We start from the raw sequence: 19157 nt of genomic DNA, 5'->3' as shown, positions 1-19157 counted from the left end.
GCATGAACTTTTTGCTTCAAATAATTTCATCCCAAAGATTCAGAATTAGTTTGATTTTGATGAAGGGAGAAGATTATTTTATTTCAATCTAAATCTTTCAAGCATAGGTAAAAGATTGTAAGTGCTATCATATGGAACTACATCTGCTTTTATATGCATATATACCACAACTCCCAATAAACACACTTTAAAACACTCAATATTATATACTTCACCATATTCTTAAGAATCTTTAAAGAGTAAAATTGCCCTTATCTTTCAAAGGACATGTAAAAAGAACAAAGGAAATATACTCTAAAAGAGAAAAACATATTATTCAAAGTAACTATCATCATTAGAATGCATACACATAGACATATGTTTGCCTAAATAATAGTAATCAAAAGTACGTTCCATATAGCATGGCTTATGAAACATATTTTTATTTGCTTTTTGGGTCACACCTGGCAATGCACAGGGCTCATGCACTCAGAACCCATATGGTCCCCCTGGCGGTACTCGGGGGACCATATGGGATGCTGAGAATCAAACGCGCATCTCCCACGTGCAAGGCAAACACCCTACCCACTGTGCTATTGCTCCAAATTCAGAAACAAAACCAGATATTTTTATAGCACTGTAGCACTGTTGTCCCTTTGCTCATCCATTTGCGAGCGGGCACCAGTAACGTCTCCATTGTGAGACTTGTTGTTACTGTTTTTGACATATTGAATATGCCACGGAGAGCATTCCAGGCTCTGCCGTGCGGGCGGGATCCTCTTGGTAGCTTGTTAGGCTCTCCAAGAGGGACAGAGGAATCGAACCTGGGTCGACTGCGTGCAAGGCAAACGCCCTACCCACTGTGCTATTGCTCCAGTCCAGATATTTTTATAAAGGGAAATAATGTTATATCTTTGTGTAATGTAATGATCAAAACTCAAAAGGCCCAGGTAACCTGCTGCACGAAGTTTTCATTGAAAATAATCAGCTACAATATAGATATATTATATAGTGGATCTTTTCTACTTTGCTACATTATACTTACATATGTATAATTAAACAACTATACAGATAACTTAGGGAATCTTGAGATTCCAGAGAATGCACAAACAAAATATCAAATAAACCAAAAAAATCAATAAGTAAAAGGAAAGTGAACAGAGTTGAAAAATAGATTTGTGAACAAAATATTCACTTATAACAGGGAACTTTTAATAAGTAATACAATACAAAAGCTACCAGTATGTCTTAAAAAGGACTACTAGTTCTACCTCAGAGACAGATGAATTTGGCTGTCTTTCTGGAATCACTGACTCTGAGGTTTCTCCATCTTGCCCTTGATGACCCTATTTGGGTGAGAAGATATATGTTTATAATCCACCACAGAAATATCAAGACTTAGAATATAATTATGATTTAAGCTCAAATATGACTCAATATGTAGGATGACTTGGTTGGCTGTTTTTAGCCAAAAGAATTCTTTTATATTCATTATTCACCTTTTCATGAAAAAACAAGATACTTATTTTACGTGAGCTCTCTATATCTAAAAACAAAACAATTTTTATTAAACATTAATTATAAAAATAGGAATTTTTATCATTCTTTTTCAATTCAAACCTGTATATATTAAGAATGTCGATATTGGGGCTGGAATGATAGCACAGCGGGTAGGGCGTTTGCCTTGCACGCGGCTGACCTGGGTTCAAATCCAAGCATCCCATATGGTCCCCTGAGCACCGCCAGGGGTAATTCCTGAGTGCATGAGCCAGGAATGACCCCTGTGCATTGCCGGGTGTGACCCAAAAAGCAAAAAAAAAAAAAAGAATGTTGATATTTACTAATTTCAGAGGATAGTCTAATATATTTCTGATATAAAGCTTTATCTTTTGTTAGAAAAAGATAAATGTTTGCTATCTATACTAAAAGATCACTCAACATATAAAGAAATAATTCCTAGAAAGGAATATTGTTAATTTTCATGATTTTATCTTTCATAAAACTATTATATTGGTATATTAATTAGTTGAAGTACTCAGGCTTAATAACATCTAGCATAAATATTACTTACATATATTACTATGAATCTGCGGTATCTTGAATGTATTAGAGGTTAGTAAAATAATCCATAATGAAAACAGGAAGCAATCACAGAAAGTACATTCAAATTTGGTTTATAAAGTATGAATTACATGTGAATCTACTGACAAATATTGTTAAGTGTCCTGTTTAACATACTACCCACTTTCAAAATTCAAAGATATCCAAACAGGAAACAAAGAGGAAAGAAAGAAGGTGGAGGCAAGGAAGCAAGGAGGAAGGAAAAGAAAGGAAAAGTGGCTTGCACTAAGTCTCAGCACAGACCTTTATGAGGAATTCAATTTTCATAGTGATTTAAATAATTGTATGATTACCAGAAAAGAAAGATGGTCAGTCGGCTGTCGAAATGGCTCTGAGTCTTCACGTTCATAAATGAGGCTTAACAGCTCTTTGCACTGTTTCCTCCAAGCATTGGGATTACACTTCAAAGTCTGTTTTCCGCCTCGGCATTTTGCCTGTGGATTTTAACAGAATAAAATCTAAAATCCCTTTCCCTAACTTATCACTGATTTTCTCTTGTTCTACTGATCTTAATGTATCCATGTAAGACATAGTAGCTGATACTTAAAACTTCTTAGCTTAGCTTAGAAATCATCCTGCCTGGGAAAAATATATCAGTAAAGACACACTAGATATATCCATGGATATAGCAAGAATTTTAGTACTCCAAATTTTCATTTTAAGAAAATTTTAATCTCAATTAGAGTACAGGGAAATGTTTTTCTAACATAAGGTTAATAATTAAGATATTGTTATATTTGCTAATAAGTAAGTGTGATGGAACCATATTTTTTCAAATACTTGAATAATAAACACATATAAAATATATCTATCTACCTCTAAATCTTTATCAATGCTTTTTTAACTAAATTCTTTGTTGTCGTAATAATGCCTAACCTTCAACATTTGATTGTTTTTAATGATCTCTTTCAGTATTCCAAAGGAAATGTTTTCCTTCTAGAACAAATATATGGTTAATCATCATAGAGTTGTATTGTGCATAATAGAGTTAACATAACAGACCTGTGGCAATCTTTAGGATGACTTGTTTTCAAGCTTAGCCTTTGGGCTTATGTCTGGAAACTTGGCACTTGAACTGTTTCCCCAATAATAAAGGTGGTTTACTGTGAACTCACTGTGTATAATCAATGTGAATTCTGTTGAACATTTATTTTCCTATGCTTTCCAGGCTTCTGGGAGTCTGGACACTAGGTATATACTAGTTATGCTATCTATATAACCAACTGCCAATAAAATACTTGGAAACTGAGTCTCAAATGACACACATATTAATATATTCTTATTGTTTGGCTAAGAGCATGTTCTGTGTGGCAGCTCAGAGGGTAGAAAAAGACAAGAAGCCTACATTTGGAGTTTTCAGACTCTGCCTGTGACTCTTTCCCTGTGACCCAGTGTGTATCTTTACTGTCTCACTGTAATAACCTTAACAACGAATAAGAGGTTTGAAAATACTGAGCACTGTGTGTCATTTTAGTAACTTCAAATAGAGAGTTGGTATTAGGAACCCCAACACAGGAAGCCCGAATATTTTCTTCTCAGAAGTTCATTATTCACTCACTCTTCTTCCAGATGAAGTACCCGGGCCATCTGAATCTAAATCAAGCATTTCTGCGTCCTAAAATTAAAATAGGAAGATGAGAAATGTTAAGCTATATTCAAAGTCTTATAAATTATATTTATAGAAAAATGGTAAATGCAATAACAATTAACTCCTTCATTGGAGAAGGCAGCAGAAAAAAGACTGGAGGGAGATTTAACCCAAATTTTACCTATATGCTATGTATGAGATAAAAATATATATGACTGGGATATGCCATAGCCAGGCCTCCAGACTTAGCCCAAGGCTGTTTCATTTAGGGCACCCCGGAGGGGGGCAGGTGAGGCCCCTCCCCACCCCAGTGGAACCCCGGCAGACGAAACTGTCAAGAACTCAACAGCCACAATGCTCACAGCCACTCTCAACATGCTCAGACGAGCTTCACCCATGAGCGGACATATTCCTGGACCATGCGACATCTCATACTTTACACCAGTGATATTCCAACTGATATTCCAAGAGTAGCACAGCATATTTAATGGGGTTTAAAGTAGAAGGCAACCGATCTTAGGGGGAAACATATATATACATGTGTATATATATATGTATATATGTGTGTATATATATATATATACACACAAAAGCTCAACCTTTAATAACATGTTAGTAATCTCTTATAGAAGGGCTTAATGGCTCCTGGGTGAAATACAGCAATCTTTAACAGTTTCCTCTAAGAATTTTTTTGGGATCATTTTTAGCAGATAATTCATAACAAATAATACAAAATAAATTATTTTGGTTCTGCTTTGGGGGCACAGGTTGGGGTACGGGATGGAAACATCCGAAATATGGTGGTGGGAAGGTATAATGGTGGTGGGATTGGTTTTCAAATATTACCATGGTAGCACTGTTGTCACGTCCCGTTGTTCATTGATCATGCCAAACAGGCACCAGTAACATCTCCATTGTGAGACTTGTTGTTACTGTTTTTGGCATATTGAATATGCCATGGGTAGCTTGCCAGGCTCTGCCGTGTGGGCAGGATACTCTTGGCAGCTTGCCGGGCTCTCCGAGAGGGACAGAGGAATCAAATCCAGGTTGGCCACGTGCAAGGTAAATGCCCTACCTGCTGTGCTATTGCTCCAGCTCATTCAAATATTAAATATAATCAAATATTGTGAACTACTTTATAAAAATAAAATAATAAAAACCCCTACATTATACTGTCCAGAGAAATAGTACAGTAGGCAAGACACTTTCCTTGCATGTTTTCACTTCAACCCAACCCGTTTAATCTCCAACACTACATATGGTTCCCTGGGGACAGCCAGGGATGACTCCTGAGCAAAGAGCTAAGAACAGCTTCTGAGCACCACTATGTGTGGTTCAAAACCCTACCCCCAAATAAAAATATTCTTTTGGTTAGAAACAATATATATATATATATATATACATATACATATATATATATATATAAAACACACACATATATGAATGATGTATGTTGTGCACATTGACTGGCATCTAAAATTATAGCTATTTTTAAAGATTTTTAAAACTATTAGATACATATGACATCTTAATGTACTATAATAATAAATTATTTGTTCTGACTCCTTTGCTATTTCATGAAATAGACCCTTTTCAATAGGGGAAAAGTGTGCATTAAAATGGTATTTAGAGTTAAATATCCCCTAGGTGACAGCTTTTTAACATAAGAAGGCAAAATCCAAGAAATACTACTTACACAGTGATGGCGAATTACCTTTTAGTTTCTTTTTCTAGCCTGCCCTGTTCTACTTTCATCAAACCCAATCCAATCAATTCTATTCCACTCTGAGGAGAGCAATTTCCATTGAATATAAATAAAAACATTCTCAACAAACTGTGTCTAGAGGGAATGTACCTCCACATAATGACGCCTTATATAATAAATCAACTGCTCAACAGTAAAAGGCTGAAAGCTTTTCTTGCATTTTAGGAACAAGAATGTCCATGCCCACCTAATTTATTTAACATATTTTATTTAACAAGGAAGGAAAAAATAAAAGGAAACAATTTCATTTGCAAGTGCATCAAAAAGAATTAAATATACAGGGGTATTTTTTCCCACAGAAATAGACCAACAATCCTAAAAGTTGCATTGAACCACAAACACTCTTAACAGCCAAAAATCTAGAGAGAGAACAACAAAGCTGGATGAACCAGTCAATTATTTCTAACTATATTATAAAAATCAAAACAGTATTAATTAGCAAAATATGGACACAGATTAAAAAAAAACACACACATGGCCAATTAACTGAAGAGCAAAAGTGCCAAAAATGTTCAATGAGGTAAAGGTAGGTTCATTAAAAATCAACTCAATATGTATTAAAGACCTAGACAAAATATCTGAAATCTAAAATCTCCTAGGAAAAAAAAACAGGCAAAGGTTTCTTGACATTGGATTCTTGGCAATGACTTTTTAAAATTTTTTCAAAGTCCAAAAGTATCCAGAGACAAAATAAGCATCCAAGGCAAAAATATACATGGGCCAGTGAGAAAGCAGGGCATTTGTCTTGTATGTTGCATAATCCAAGGTTCAATCCCCAGAACCACAATGCAATGTCAGGAGTGATTCACAAACACAGAGCAGTAATAGGCCCTGAGCACTCAGGTGTGGCCTCAAAATCCAAAAATAAATAAAAAAGAATATATAGGGATATATTAAACTAAAAAGCAAAGAGAAACATAGGTAAAAATAAAAAGTCACCTACAAAATAGGAGAAAATATCTTCAAATCACATATCTGATAAGATTTTGATATCCAAAAAATCTGAAAAACTCATACAACTCAATAGCAAAACAATCACACAATTTGATTTAAGAAAAAACCATGTGAAACCATCATCAACAGTATTATAAACCACAGTATCTCAATCAAGAAAATAATACAAGAAACCTCTTAATATGGAAAATCACAAAAGTAAAAAATAGATATGGGTAAAAGAAACTAAATTGATGTTTCCTAAATAAGACATAAAAAGGGTCTACAGGTACATGAAAATGTGCTCAAAGTTACTAACATACAGGGAATTAAAATAAAAACTAGTAATTATTACCACACATCTGTTAGAAGTATTAGCAAAGACAAGAGATAAGTGTTAGTAAAGATGTGGGGAAAACAGGCACCTTTACGTACCCTTAGTGGGGATGTAAACTGGCATAACATGTCAAGGAAAAAAATAAAGAGATTCCTCAAAACCTTAAAAGAACTACATTTTCCAACAACCCCATTTTCAAAGAAGATGGTGAAATAATATAAAAGAAATAAAGCCGCACTCACATGTTCACTGTAGCACTATTCACAATAGTCAAGTTATAGATAAAACCTAAGTCTTAATCAAGGAATGAATGCATAACACTATGTAATATTTACCAATACAATGGAATATTATTAAACCTTGAGAATAGAAGTAATCTCCTTTTCACAATAATATGGATAGACTTTTAGAGCACTATGCTAAAAGAAATAAGCCTGGTATCACTTTTATGTGGAAACTTTTTATAAAAAAAATCAAACTTGCAGAAGCAGCACAAAAGTAAGTGTCAGAGGCTGGTTGATGGAGAAAAAAGGTAGAGGTTGGTAAAATAGACAAAATTTGTTATGAGGTGAATAAGGACTCACAATCTAAGAATCAAATGTACAACACAGTAACTATATAATTAATAGTATGATCAAACAACTGAAATTAGCTGAGTATAACATAAATATTCTCACCCTCTCAAAACAGAGAAAATAAAATTTATGATAGTCACAGCAGTAATGACCAGCATGACTCACTCATTCCTAAGATAAACTGTTTCCAATTAAATATATCTGAATTACCACTTTCCACGTTCGTTTTAGTATCCCTTTTTTCTTATTCACATTTGAGTATCAAAGGCCACAGTCAAAAAATAGCTTTATACAAGTTAGGGAAAGAGGTATCTAAGAAAATCACATAAAAGACAAAACAGTGGGTTCCAATGCATTTAGAAAAAATTGTTTCTAGTGTATTGTAGGAAAAGGGGAAGTTCTAGAGCACCCTGACCCCAGTGTTTAGAGAGGAGGATACAGAAGGAAATAAATCAAGGGGAAAAAGAAGAGAAGGAGAAGTAATAGGTGAACAGGCATCTAGTGGTGGACTTGGTGCTGAAATATTATATGCCTAAAATTCAACTATAAATAATTCTGTGAGTCACAGTTCTTTTATAAAAAGTACAAAAAGGTAATAAAAATAAGCATTGGGTTATTAAATTTCAATAACAGAAATAAAACAGCAATTGCAATTATTACACAAACTATTGAAATGTAAACTTTAAAACTTGATTTTAATTATTTTATTTTATTTTTTTGCCTTTTGGGTCACAACCAGTGTTGCATGGGGGTTACTACTCCTGGCAGTTATTACTCCTGCCAGTGCTCAGAGGACCATAATGGATGCTGGGAATCAAACCCGAGTCGGCCGCGTTCATGGCAAACGCCCTACCCGCTGTGCTATTGCTGCAGCCCTAAAACTTGATTTTTAAAAATACTTATTTTATATGTAATGTTTAGAAAAATGAATCCCTACTAAAATTTTCCTTAACTATCTTTTTAAAAAATATTTAGTACTTTGTCCTGTTTTTAAGTTCTGGATATAGAAGTGCAGATTTCCCATCGCTGAAACTGCTAATTAAAATATGATAACTGGCTCTCTTTCTCTGACAAAATACTATAGCACAATGATTTTTGTATTTTCAATCAAAATGCAGTTTAAAGAGTTTAACATAAAATAATATGTTTTATGACAAATTTTAAAAATCAGCTTTATTAAACACAGCCATTTGATGTTAGTTACACCTAATATTCACTATATTTCAAAAAACAAAAAAGAAATTCAGGCATACAAATAATGTAAACTTCTTACCTCTTCTGCATCAGTACTGTTTAGTTCTTCAACTTTAATTTTATTATAAGTATCCAATATATCAGTACAGCTCTGATCCCTGAGAAATACGATAAGTTGAACAATTTCAATAATTAAAAATAAATCACTATATAGCTTTATTCTATAGAAGATGGAACTTCCCAAAACATCTTACCCAATAAACCGAAGTAAGACATCAGTTACAATTTTGGCTGCTTTAACTATGGGACTATCTGGCTCATTGAAAGTCCTGGCATTATGCTCAATGTAGCGCACCTCCCACATTAATGCTGATATTCTCCTGTTAAAAAAATTGTTAGTCTGGGTTACATTTGAAATACATTTGAAATCTATTATATAGGAATAAACAGCATAGAATACCAGGTACCCAATCATATGTCAAAAGAATTCATATATATATGTGCATACATACATACACATCTATGACTCAGCTGCATGACTATATATACACTAATAAATGTATAATTTACACCAATTGAAGCATATAAAATTGAGAACCATTAGATTGCAGACTAGAACTGACTCAGGGCACATATAGGTAATAGTCATCTGACCAAATACAGTGTTTTTATAAGAGCAAGTAAAAAAAAGAAACTGCATTTTTGAAAAGAATAATTTTTTCAAGTTATCTATACCTATCTAGACACATAGTTTATACTATTTAGGTAGCAGGGTTATAATAGTGCTAATATTTATGCATTATCTGTACAAAGTTACTATGTCATCCTCACAACCCTGGTGCCTGTTCACTTTCCACACTGTCTCTAGGGAAGGGACTGATTTTTATATAGTTGTTTTTATGATATAAAAAATAAATGAAATTATAGGTCATGTTTTTAAATATATCCAACTCGCTGTACTAATAACCAGTTCATGGAGTAACTGTGGTGATGATATAATAAACTCTATGAGAGGTACCAAAAGGGGCTAAGTACAGTGGGTAAGAGCTTGCCTTGCCAGTGCCCAACCAAATTCCATCACAGGCACTCTATACGGTCTCCACCAGGAGTGAGAGTTGAGTGCAGAGCCAGGAGTGAGCCCTGAGCACCACTGTGTATGACTCCAAAAACAAAACCAAAACAACAAAAAAAGAGAGGCAACAAATACTGTCCTCCACAAACCTATAACCTGTGTGCTTCCAGACAAAACTGGAATAAAACGACCTGGTTCATTTTCTACACATGTTTAGGGAGTGGTAATTAAATCTAATTGACTGCTATCTAATTTGCCAATAGGAGATTTAAACATGCTCCAGTTCTCTACAGAACCTAATCAAGATAAGCCAATAAACAATTCACACTTAATAAATTAAAGGCTACTAGGTTCATTTTTTATCTGATTTACCATGCTCATAATTTTCTTCCTTTCTTCCCCCTTACTACCCTGGAAGACTGAAACTTAGTAAATAAAGGAAAAGTAGAATTCCATTTTTTTTTACAATTTTTATATTTTATTTTCATAAAGTAGTTCACATTAGTTCATTACAGATGTATTCCAGTATTTTAATTTAAATTTAAATCTTTAATTTAATTTAAATCTTGAATTAGTATTTTGAATAAGATTATTTACACTAGGAAATCACAGATCTCAGTGTATCATTATACAAAAAAGAAAAGTAAAAGATCTAAAGGTACAAACTTTATAATAAATGATAAACTCAAACCTGTAGAATCGATTTTCAAGTCTGCGCCTGATGGTGTTGAGGTCAGTTGGATAAGCAACTACAGTGCAATATAAGGGATAGGCACTAAGATCCACTGGAACAGCAAATGGGCTGGCAAAATCTACGATATTACCAAGATCAAGAGGAAATTATAAACGATTAACATTTTATGCTTGCTAACAAATAAAAAAACTCATAATAATATGAAGTGAGGGCAATAGTTCCCATTTCTAAAATGATTACATAATCATACAAATATTAGATGGGATACTGCTTTTATGTTATTTTTTAATTTAGACACGATATCTATGAAGCATGCATGATACACTGGTACTAATTAGGTAGCAACAGACTAAATTAAAGGACAGCTTTGTTAAATTTCATTTCTAGATAAATGCCAAGGTTCTTAAATGATATTTAAAAAAATGTAACTAGCTATGTGAAAAAAATATGTTACTCACCCCATTGTCTTTATCAAGGAACCCAAAGTCAGGCTCACACAATAGCTAGAGAGCCAAAATGTCTCAAGAAAGAAAAACACATCTATATGCCAGCCTTTATTAATTAAAGACCCCCAAAGTTAAAAAATTGATCAGTCATTACTTTGGCCAAGCATATATAACTGTTAATATTAAAATTAGAATCACTGTATATCTTAACTTCAAAATAAGGTGTATGAAAATACACCTCTTTTTACAGAACTTAATATTATGATTTTCCTAGTCCATACCCCCACCTCATCAGCCTTTAAATTCTTTTACCATACCCAAGGAAAGAAGGTGGTTAATGCCCTGAATGACCCGTTCACATTCCTCATCTCTGGAATGAACCCCCCACTCTCCTTCTTGGGGTTTGTATAGCAAAGCTGTCAGTTCATCCTGGGATACAGGAACTCCAGCACCAACTTCTTCTGGAAAGGCAGCTATGTATAAGATGAAATAATTTTTAAAAATGATTAGTTCTAATATCATACTAAAGCCATTTGCTTCTAGAAAACTTTTAATTCATTAAAAAATGCATATTTACTTCCTTCAGGAATTGGTTCCATATCCCACGGACTCATTTTTTCTCTCTCGTTATTGTCCCAGCTATTAAAAAATTTAAAAAAATAGAAAATTAATCTCATATGACAAATACTAGCATAACTTCTATGACTTCTAGGGGAGTACAATTCTGAAAAGGCAATATAGTTTTCCTTAAAGCATAAATTTTCTTACACAAGGATAATGTCTAACAGGGGATAGCATGAGTCACGAGTAAGAAAATTAGAGAGTGGTAGGCTTACTCATATCTTTAATTGTTATTTTAAAACATTCTAATGATTTTAATGCTGGAGAGACAGCACAATGGGCAGAGTGTTCATATTATATGTGGCTGACCTGTATTATATATTCGGTATCTGGCACTCCATATAGTTCCCTGAGCCCCACCAAGAATGATCTTTGAGTTCAGAGTCATGGCTCATAAGCCCTGAGCACTGCTGGGTGTATAAAATTTTCATAAAAAATATATAAAAATATAATCAAGGATATATGAAGAATAAAAAGAGGTATATTGGGGAAACTTCAATCAGATTTTTATAATAGACTGGAGCGATAGCACAGCAGGTATGGCATTTGCCTTACATGCGGCCCAGCTGGGTTCGATTCCTCCGTCCCTCTCAGAGAGCCTGGCAAGCTACCAAGAGGATCCCGCCCGCACAGCAGAGCCTGGCAAGCTACCCGTGGCATATTCAATATGCAAAAAACAGTAACAACAAGTCTCACAATGGAGACGTTACTGGTGCCCGCTTGAGCAAATCAATGAACAAGGGGATGACAGTGCTACAGTGCCAATGCTACTTTAATAGAACTTCTTTTTGTGAGATAAAATACTTTATCTTAACATACTAAGTATTACGACACTTCTAAAGTTTTGTTATTTCTTTTGATCTGAAATATAGGATGAAATCTTTACAGTCTTCACAAAATGATAATTTACTCTATCATTTTCAGAAGCTGCATTCAGGAATCTTAGGGAACTTAAAGCTCTAAGACATTCTGAAAAAGCAAGTGCAGACCAATAGTAAATATAAACATACTGTAGTCATGTCTACCTAGGATTTATGATATTATAGAGAAGACAGGCATTAATATTCATTTATACAGTCTATCTGCAATATTTACTAAAATAATGAATTAATTTCACTATTCTCCATGAAATTAGGATATATTCAGTTTTATACTGTCTCTTCCATGCACCTCTTAAAACACAATAAAGCCAGAGTACGGTGTTTAAAACAAGTTTCAAACATTTACAGTAGTGTTTTATCATATTTGAAATGCAATAAAACACAATAAATCTCAACAGGTTGGAGTACATGCTATGCATACTGGAGCCCCAGGTATAACCCCAGCACTGCATGTTTCTTCAAGCACTCTAAGGAATGACCCTCTGTACGTAGAGCCAGGAGCAATTTCTGAACATCAGTGCATGTGATCAAAACAAAAGAGAGAAAGAAGCCACAATACAATGAATTTGAAATATTTAAGAGAAAATAAATATAGGCAAAAGGAAGACTAAAAACGTTGTAGAAATTTCACATGGTACAATATTTTATCAGACATAAGACCACAAAAATACTCACTGGACACTATAACACTGAAAAGAGCTATCAGGATACTCTGGCTGGAAAGGCTGCTGACTCTCCACGGTTCCAAACCACCAGGCATCATCTATTATACTTCGAAATCTGTCACCTGTAATGTTTTTAGAAATTCTTAAAAAGGGCTCTTTAGAACAGTAATTATTCCCATTCTAACTTGCTACGTATTGTTGCATATAGAAGCATCATAATATCCAGCATTATCAGAGGCTTCAATCTGAGTTTGACACATTTATATTTAACTTTCTTCGAGGATTTTGACTGTGAAGGACTAGCAATCTTTCTAAAATAAATTATGCATGTCATGTCTTCTTAAATAAATGCTAGTGCATATAATTTAACTTGAATAATTTACTTGGGATTATCATTGGCTACCCTACTCCTGTACTTTGCAATTACTTTTGCTTTCAGCTTTTCATCTTCAAAAAAATCTTACATAGGATTTCTGCCTCTAAATACTAACAATTATAAAACCAAAGCATTGTGAACAAAAAATGTTTCCTCCAGAGGAATACTAGTTGCAAACATTCACAAATTATTTAATGTGAGCTAGGTAATACTTTCATTCCTTCTGTATATTAATTTAATTACTGTGTATATCAAACATAGATTATAATAGTACTAATGTGAACTAGTTTAACTTCCATTTTCAATATGAAAGTAAGGCACACAGAAGCTAAAAAGTTGCTCAAGACCAAATACTTATTGGGAAAAAAAGGGGGAGAGGGATGAAAGGAGAGAGAGAGAGTGAAAGAAGAAGAAAGGAATAGAAGAGAAAGAAAAAGTTGGAAGGAAGGGAGGAACAGAAAGGGATGGAAGGAGAAAAGAAGGAAGTACAGCAATCAATAATGATCTCAGAGTCTGTGTGCAAAATACTCTATTTTAGGACAATAACTGTAGATGATTTTCTTTTTGAACTAAAATTTGCATCTTAATAGATTAAGTATCTGCAGAAACTTTAACTGTTATGTGTCACAATATAGATAAAAATCACCTAGACATAACCGAAAGAAAAATTCAGTTAATTTTCATTATTTGAAAGTTGCATATAGCAATATGATAAATTAGGTTTTTTCTCTTTATTTATTTATATATATATATTTTTAATTTTATTTTTTAATGAATCACCGTGAGGTAGAGATACAGATTTGCAAACTTTCGTGTTTACGTTTCAGTCATACAATGTTCGAGTTCCCATTCCTCCACCAGTGCCCATTCTCCACCACCAAAGATGCCAGTATCCCTCGCACCACCCCCACCCAACCCCCCCACCCCACCCTGCCTTGGTGGCAGGGCATTTCCTTTTGCTCTCTCTTTCTCCTTTTGGGTGTTGTGATTTGCAATAGGGGTATTAAGAGGCCATCATTTGGTCTATAGTCTACTTTCAGCACACCTCTTCCATCCCAAGCGGGCCCTGCAAGCACCCTTTACTTGGTGGTCCCTTCTCTATCTGAGTTTTCTTTACCCCCAGCATGTGAGGCTGGCTTCCAAGCCGTGGAGCAACTCTCCTGGTACACATCTCTACTATTCTTGAGTATAAGTCTTCCATCATGTCACTTTATATTCCACAAATAAGTGCAATTTTCTATGTCTGTCCCTGTCATTCTGACTCATCCCACTTAACATGATACTCTCCATGTTGTTCCACTTATATGCAAATTTAATGACTTCATCCTTCCTAACAGCTGCATAGTATTCCATCATTTAGATGTAGCAAACACTCCTGAAATTCATATGGAACAACAAACCCCCACGAATAGCTAAAACAATTCTTGGGAAAAAGAAGATGGGAGGCATCACCTTCCCCAACCTTAAACTCTACTACAAAGTGGTAAAAATTATAACAGCATGGTATTGGAACAAATGCAGAGTCGCAGACCAATGGAACAGGATAGAATATACTTACATACACCCCCAAATATATGATCAGGTAATCTTTGATAAGGGAGCAAGAAATGTGAAGTGGAGCAAAGAAAGTCTCTTTAACAAATGGTACTGGCAAAACTGGCCAGATACCTGCAAAAAAATGGGCTCAGACCTCTACCTAACACCATTAACAAAACTCAGATCAAAATGGATTAAAGAACTCAGCAACAGATCAGAATCCACAAGGTACACTGAAGACAAGGTCGCAAAACCCTCCATTACACTGAAGATAAAGGTATCTTCAACGATGATATGCCACCGACCAACCAAGTGGAAACAGATAAACAAAAGAGACTATCTTAAACTAAGAAGCTTCTGTACCTCAAAAGATACCATGAACAGAGCACGAAAACAATCTACAGAATGGGAAAGGATATTCACCCAAAACCCATCTGATAATGGGCTAATCTGATAATCAAGGATATTCAAGGCACTGGTTGAACTCTACAAGAAGAAAACATCCAACTCCACCAGAAAATGGGACGATGAAATGAACAGAAATTTTCTCAAAGAAGAAATCCAAATGGCCTAAAGGCACACGAAAAAATGCTCTTCATCACTGATCATCAGGGAGATGAATATCAAAACAACAATGAGATATCATCTCACACCACACAGATTAGCCCACATCCAAAAGAACAAAAGCAACTGGTGTTGGCGAGGATGTGGGGAGAAAGGGACCTCCTTCACTGCTGGTGGGAATGCTGACTGGTTCAACCCTTTTGGAAAACAGTATAGAAGCTTCCCCAAAAATTAGATAATTGAGCTTCCATTTGACTTAGCAATACCACTTCTGGGAATATATCCCGGAGACACAAAAAAGTATAGTAGAAATGACATCTGCACTTATATGTTCATTGCAGCACTGTATATAATAGCCAAAATCTGGAAAAATACCCGACCCGAGTGCCCGAGAACAGATGACTGGTTAAAGAAACTTTGGCACAGCTTTTTTCTTTTTAAATTGGAGTTCAAAATTTACTTTATTTCAAACTTAATAATAAGAGATAATACTTTACTTACCAATCTGCCAATTCCGCTCTTTGGCTTCATTATAAAATTGATGTAGTACAAGAAAGTCAATGACATCTGGCATGTCATGATATCTAAGCAGAAATAACCGTATGCAGATAAATGAAAAAATTACATGTTAATTATCAAATATCCAGAGATATATGCTTATTGTGGAGCCATTACAGTAAGTGCGGTAAAACTCTCACAGTTTCCTACAAATTTCTTTCTTTCTTTTTTGCTCTTTGGTTCACACTTGGTGATTCACAGGGGTTGCTCCTGGATCTACACTCAGGAATTACTCCTGGCAGTACTAGGGGGACCACATGGGATGCTGGGAATCAAACCCAAGTCGGCCGCATGCAAGGCAAATGCCCTACCCGTTGTGCTATCACTCCAGCTCCAGGTTTCCTACACATTATTTACTTAAATGTCATTTGCTATGATCTACACAGGAGTGGTCTCTCTACTGTCATATCATTCCAATACCATAAAGATGTCAGTAAATGTCCTTAATGCTAAATATAAGATATTTCCATTAAGAACTTTTTAACAAATTATGAATTACTGATCTTTTCTCTCCTTAGATTTTAAATTTTTCTCCAAAATGTGTGGCTTTACCTTATTGTTGGGCTAGAGCGACAGCACTATGGGTAGGGCATTTGCCTTGCACACGGCTAACCCATGTTCGATTCCTGCATCCCTCTCGGAGAGCCTGGCAAGCTACCGAGAGTATCCCACCCACATGGCAGAGCCTGGAAAGCTACGCATGGCATATTCGATATGCCAAAAACAGTAACAACAAGTCTCACAATGGAGACATTACTGTTGCTCGCTTGAACAAATCCATGAGTAACAGGATAACAGTAACAGTGACCATATTATTAAGAAAATAAAAACAAGGGACATGTTTCATGCCTTCATGCCTTATCTTTTACTTTGTACAAGAATCTTGAAGATATCAAAATTTCAATTTTACAGATAAAGGCATAAATTCAGAGAGACAAATATTATGTCCATGAGGGGACACACACACACATACACACACAGAGTTTTTATACAATAATGGTTGTCTGCTTTTGTTTTGTTTCTGTGCCATACTGGGTGTGCTCAGTGCTCACTCCTGACTCTGTATTCAGGAATCACTCCTGGCAGTGCTCAGTGGATTATATGATGTGTCAGGTTCAAATCCAGGTTGGCTGTATGCAAAGCAAACACTACACGCTGTACTATGGCTCCGGCACAAGGTACTACAATATGTTCATAAAAATTTCAAAATATGGATTAAAACAGACACACAAATATCTACTCACTTTATAGAAAATGATTCTCCAGTCATTTTTCCTGAAATGGGGTCCAGAAATGCAAGCTTCAAGCAGCACAGTGTAGGTGGCCCAACCTCATATTTGATTCCTACAATCTTTACAAATTCTTGTTCCTATTCAGAAGAATAACAAGGAATTATTTATTTCAATATAAATAATTATTTAACATGCATATCACCTAGTAGTTCTTTCAAAAATTCAAGTATTGTCTGAATACCCACCAAAATGTCTACTCTATTAATTGTTAAAGGGAGCATGACATGACTCTTGACCCTTAGCAGAATGTTGTAGCTCAGTACAGGGCTCATAAACAAGCAAAAGTAGCAGAATTCCCTTATGAGTCTAAAAAAACCCTTTCCGAAACTCTTACCTAATAGTATCATATTTAGTAAGTCTGCTATACAGTCATATGTATTTTTAAAACTGTAAAAGGGGAAGAGATTATTCTGTACCCATCTCTTTCCTTCTGACTGACTTCACTAAATACGATACCCTTTAGTTTCATTCATATTACCGAAAGTTGCATGATTTTGTTCTTAGAGCTGCATAGTATTTCACTGTGTACATATGCCATGAATTCTTGATTTATTTGTAGTTGGGCATTTGGGTTGCTTCCATATCTTGCCCACTGTACTAACAGTGGACATAAACATAGGTGTGTATATATACTAATGTTTTGTGTTTATTTTGTGGATGTATGCCAAGAATGGTATGACTGGACAGTTTTATTTTTTTTGATAGATATCCATATTACTTTCCATAAAAACTGAACTAGATGCTACTCCCACCAACAATGGAGGAGGGTTTTCTTTCCACAACCCCATTCCAGACTGTCAAGTTAGTAACAAAGATACAAAGGCAAAATACTGGGATAACTGATTCACACAACTGAATGCGGGATGCAAGATATGAGAGGGTCTTGAGGTCCTCGGGAAAAGGAGGGGGTACATCGGTGATAACATCGGTGATAGGTATGGTGTTAGAAATATGTGCACGAAAAATCATACACAGTATTTAAACCATAGAATCTCAATAAAAAATTCACTAAAAAATCCCCCAGCATGATAATGATGTTTTGCCTAGTTAAAAACATAGCTGTAGCATAACTAGCATTCTATAATTCAGGTATAGATTTACTTCTATGTTTAGAGAAATAAGTCACATTTTTGAACACACAGCACAGAACATTATTATATAAATTTATACAATATTAGTCATAGTTAATAGATAACAAAATTTAGCCTCATTGGGTACAGTAATTTGTTTTAGGTTACATATTATCTGGGTTCAGGATTGAAAATTCAGATCTTGTTCCAAATCTTGGATTATCGTACCACATATATGTAAGCTGTCTGCCACATTTTCTCAGAACCACAGACATAGGTTAAAATAGGAAATTAAACATTTTACCATAAATTCATTGTCCATATGCGTGAGAATTTAATTCTGGATTTTCAATTCTATTTCACTGATTTGAATTATCTATTTGATTTCAATACTATAATATTTTAAATACTAACAATTACTTCACAGTATAGTTTGAATTCAGGTTTTGTGATGCCTTCACTATTTTTTTGGGGTTGGGAGCACACCTGGTTGTGCTCAAGGATCACTCCTGACAGGGATCAGGGGACCATATATGGTGCAAGTGATTAAACCTCGGTGAGTTGCATTGAAGGAAAATGCCTTATCCACTGCAGTATTACAACAGTCCCTACTTTTCTTTTCTTCTAGAATTCCTGTGGTTTTGGGGGTATGGGGTACTTCCATATTTTCATGTGAACTTCAGTTAGGTCTTTTCTATTTTCCTGATTTTGTCTGGATTTGGGAAGATTTGAGTCTACATAATGTTTGTAAAGATTGATATCTTTTACTGTATTATTCCTTGCAGTCATTGAATATCTTTCCATTTTTTTGTCTACTACTATTTCTATTAACATTGACTTAAAGAGCTGCAGAGACAGTACGGAAGTTTAAGGTATTTGACTTGCTGACC

General features: G+C 34.9%; 1 protein-coding gene across 2 annotated transcripts in view; it reads right to left on the bottom strand.

The window, feature by feature from the left end:
- The window catches only part of BRWD3 (bromodomain and WD repeat domain containing 3), a 171049-nt gene that overhangs the window by 22446 nt on the left and 129446 nt on the right, over positions 1-19157 (bottom strand). The window contains exons 26-37 of one of the 2 annotated variants that reach the window (XM_055120434.1): positions 17150-17274; positions 15849-15931; positions 12882-12993; positions 11282-11343; positions 11022-11177; positions 10256-10376; positions 8747-8872; positions 8572-8650; positions 6822-6839; positions 3659-3715; positions 2394-2534; positions 1251-1325 (exon numbers count right to left, since the gene is read on the bottom strand). In XM_055120434.1, the coding sequence (XP_054976409.1) occupies positions 1251-1325; positions 2394-2534; positions 3659-3715; positions 6822-6839; positions 8572-8650; positions 8747-8872; positions 10256-10376; positions 11022-11177; positions 11282-11343; positions 12882-12993; positions 15849-15931; positions 17150-17274 (1155 nt within the window). The remainder of the gene's footprint in view (positions 1-1250; positions 1326-2393; positions 2535-3658; positions 3716-6821; positions 6840-8571; positions 8651-8746; positions 8873-10255; positions 10377-11021; positions 11178-11281; positions 11344-12881; positions 12994-15848; positions 15932-17149; positions 17275-19157) is intronic. The other variant, XM_055120435.1, reaches the window with a different exon arrangement.

The sequence above is a fragment of the Sorex araneus genome, chromosome X (genome assembly GCF_027595985.1).
Source record: "Sorex araneus isolate mSorAra2 chromosome X, mSorAra2.pri, whole genome shotgun sequence".
Classification (NCBI taxonomy): domain Eukaryota; kingdom Metazoa; phylum Chordata; class Mammalia; order Eulipotyphla; family Soricidae; genus Sorex; species Sorex araneus.
This window is presented reverse-complemented; position numbering and strand designations above follow the sequence as displayed.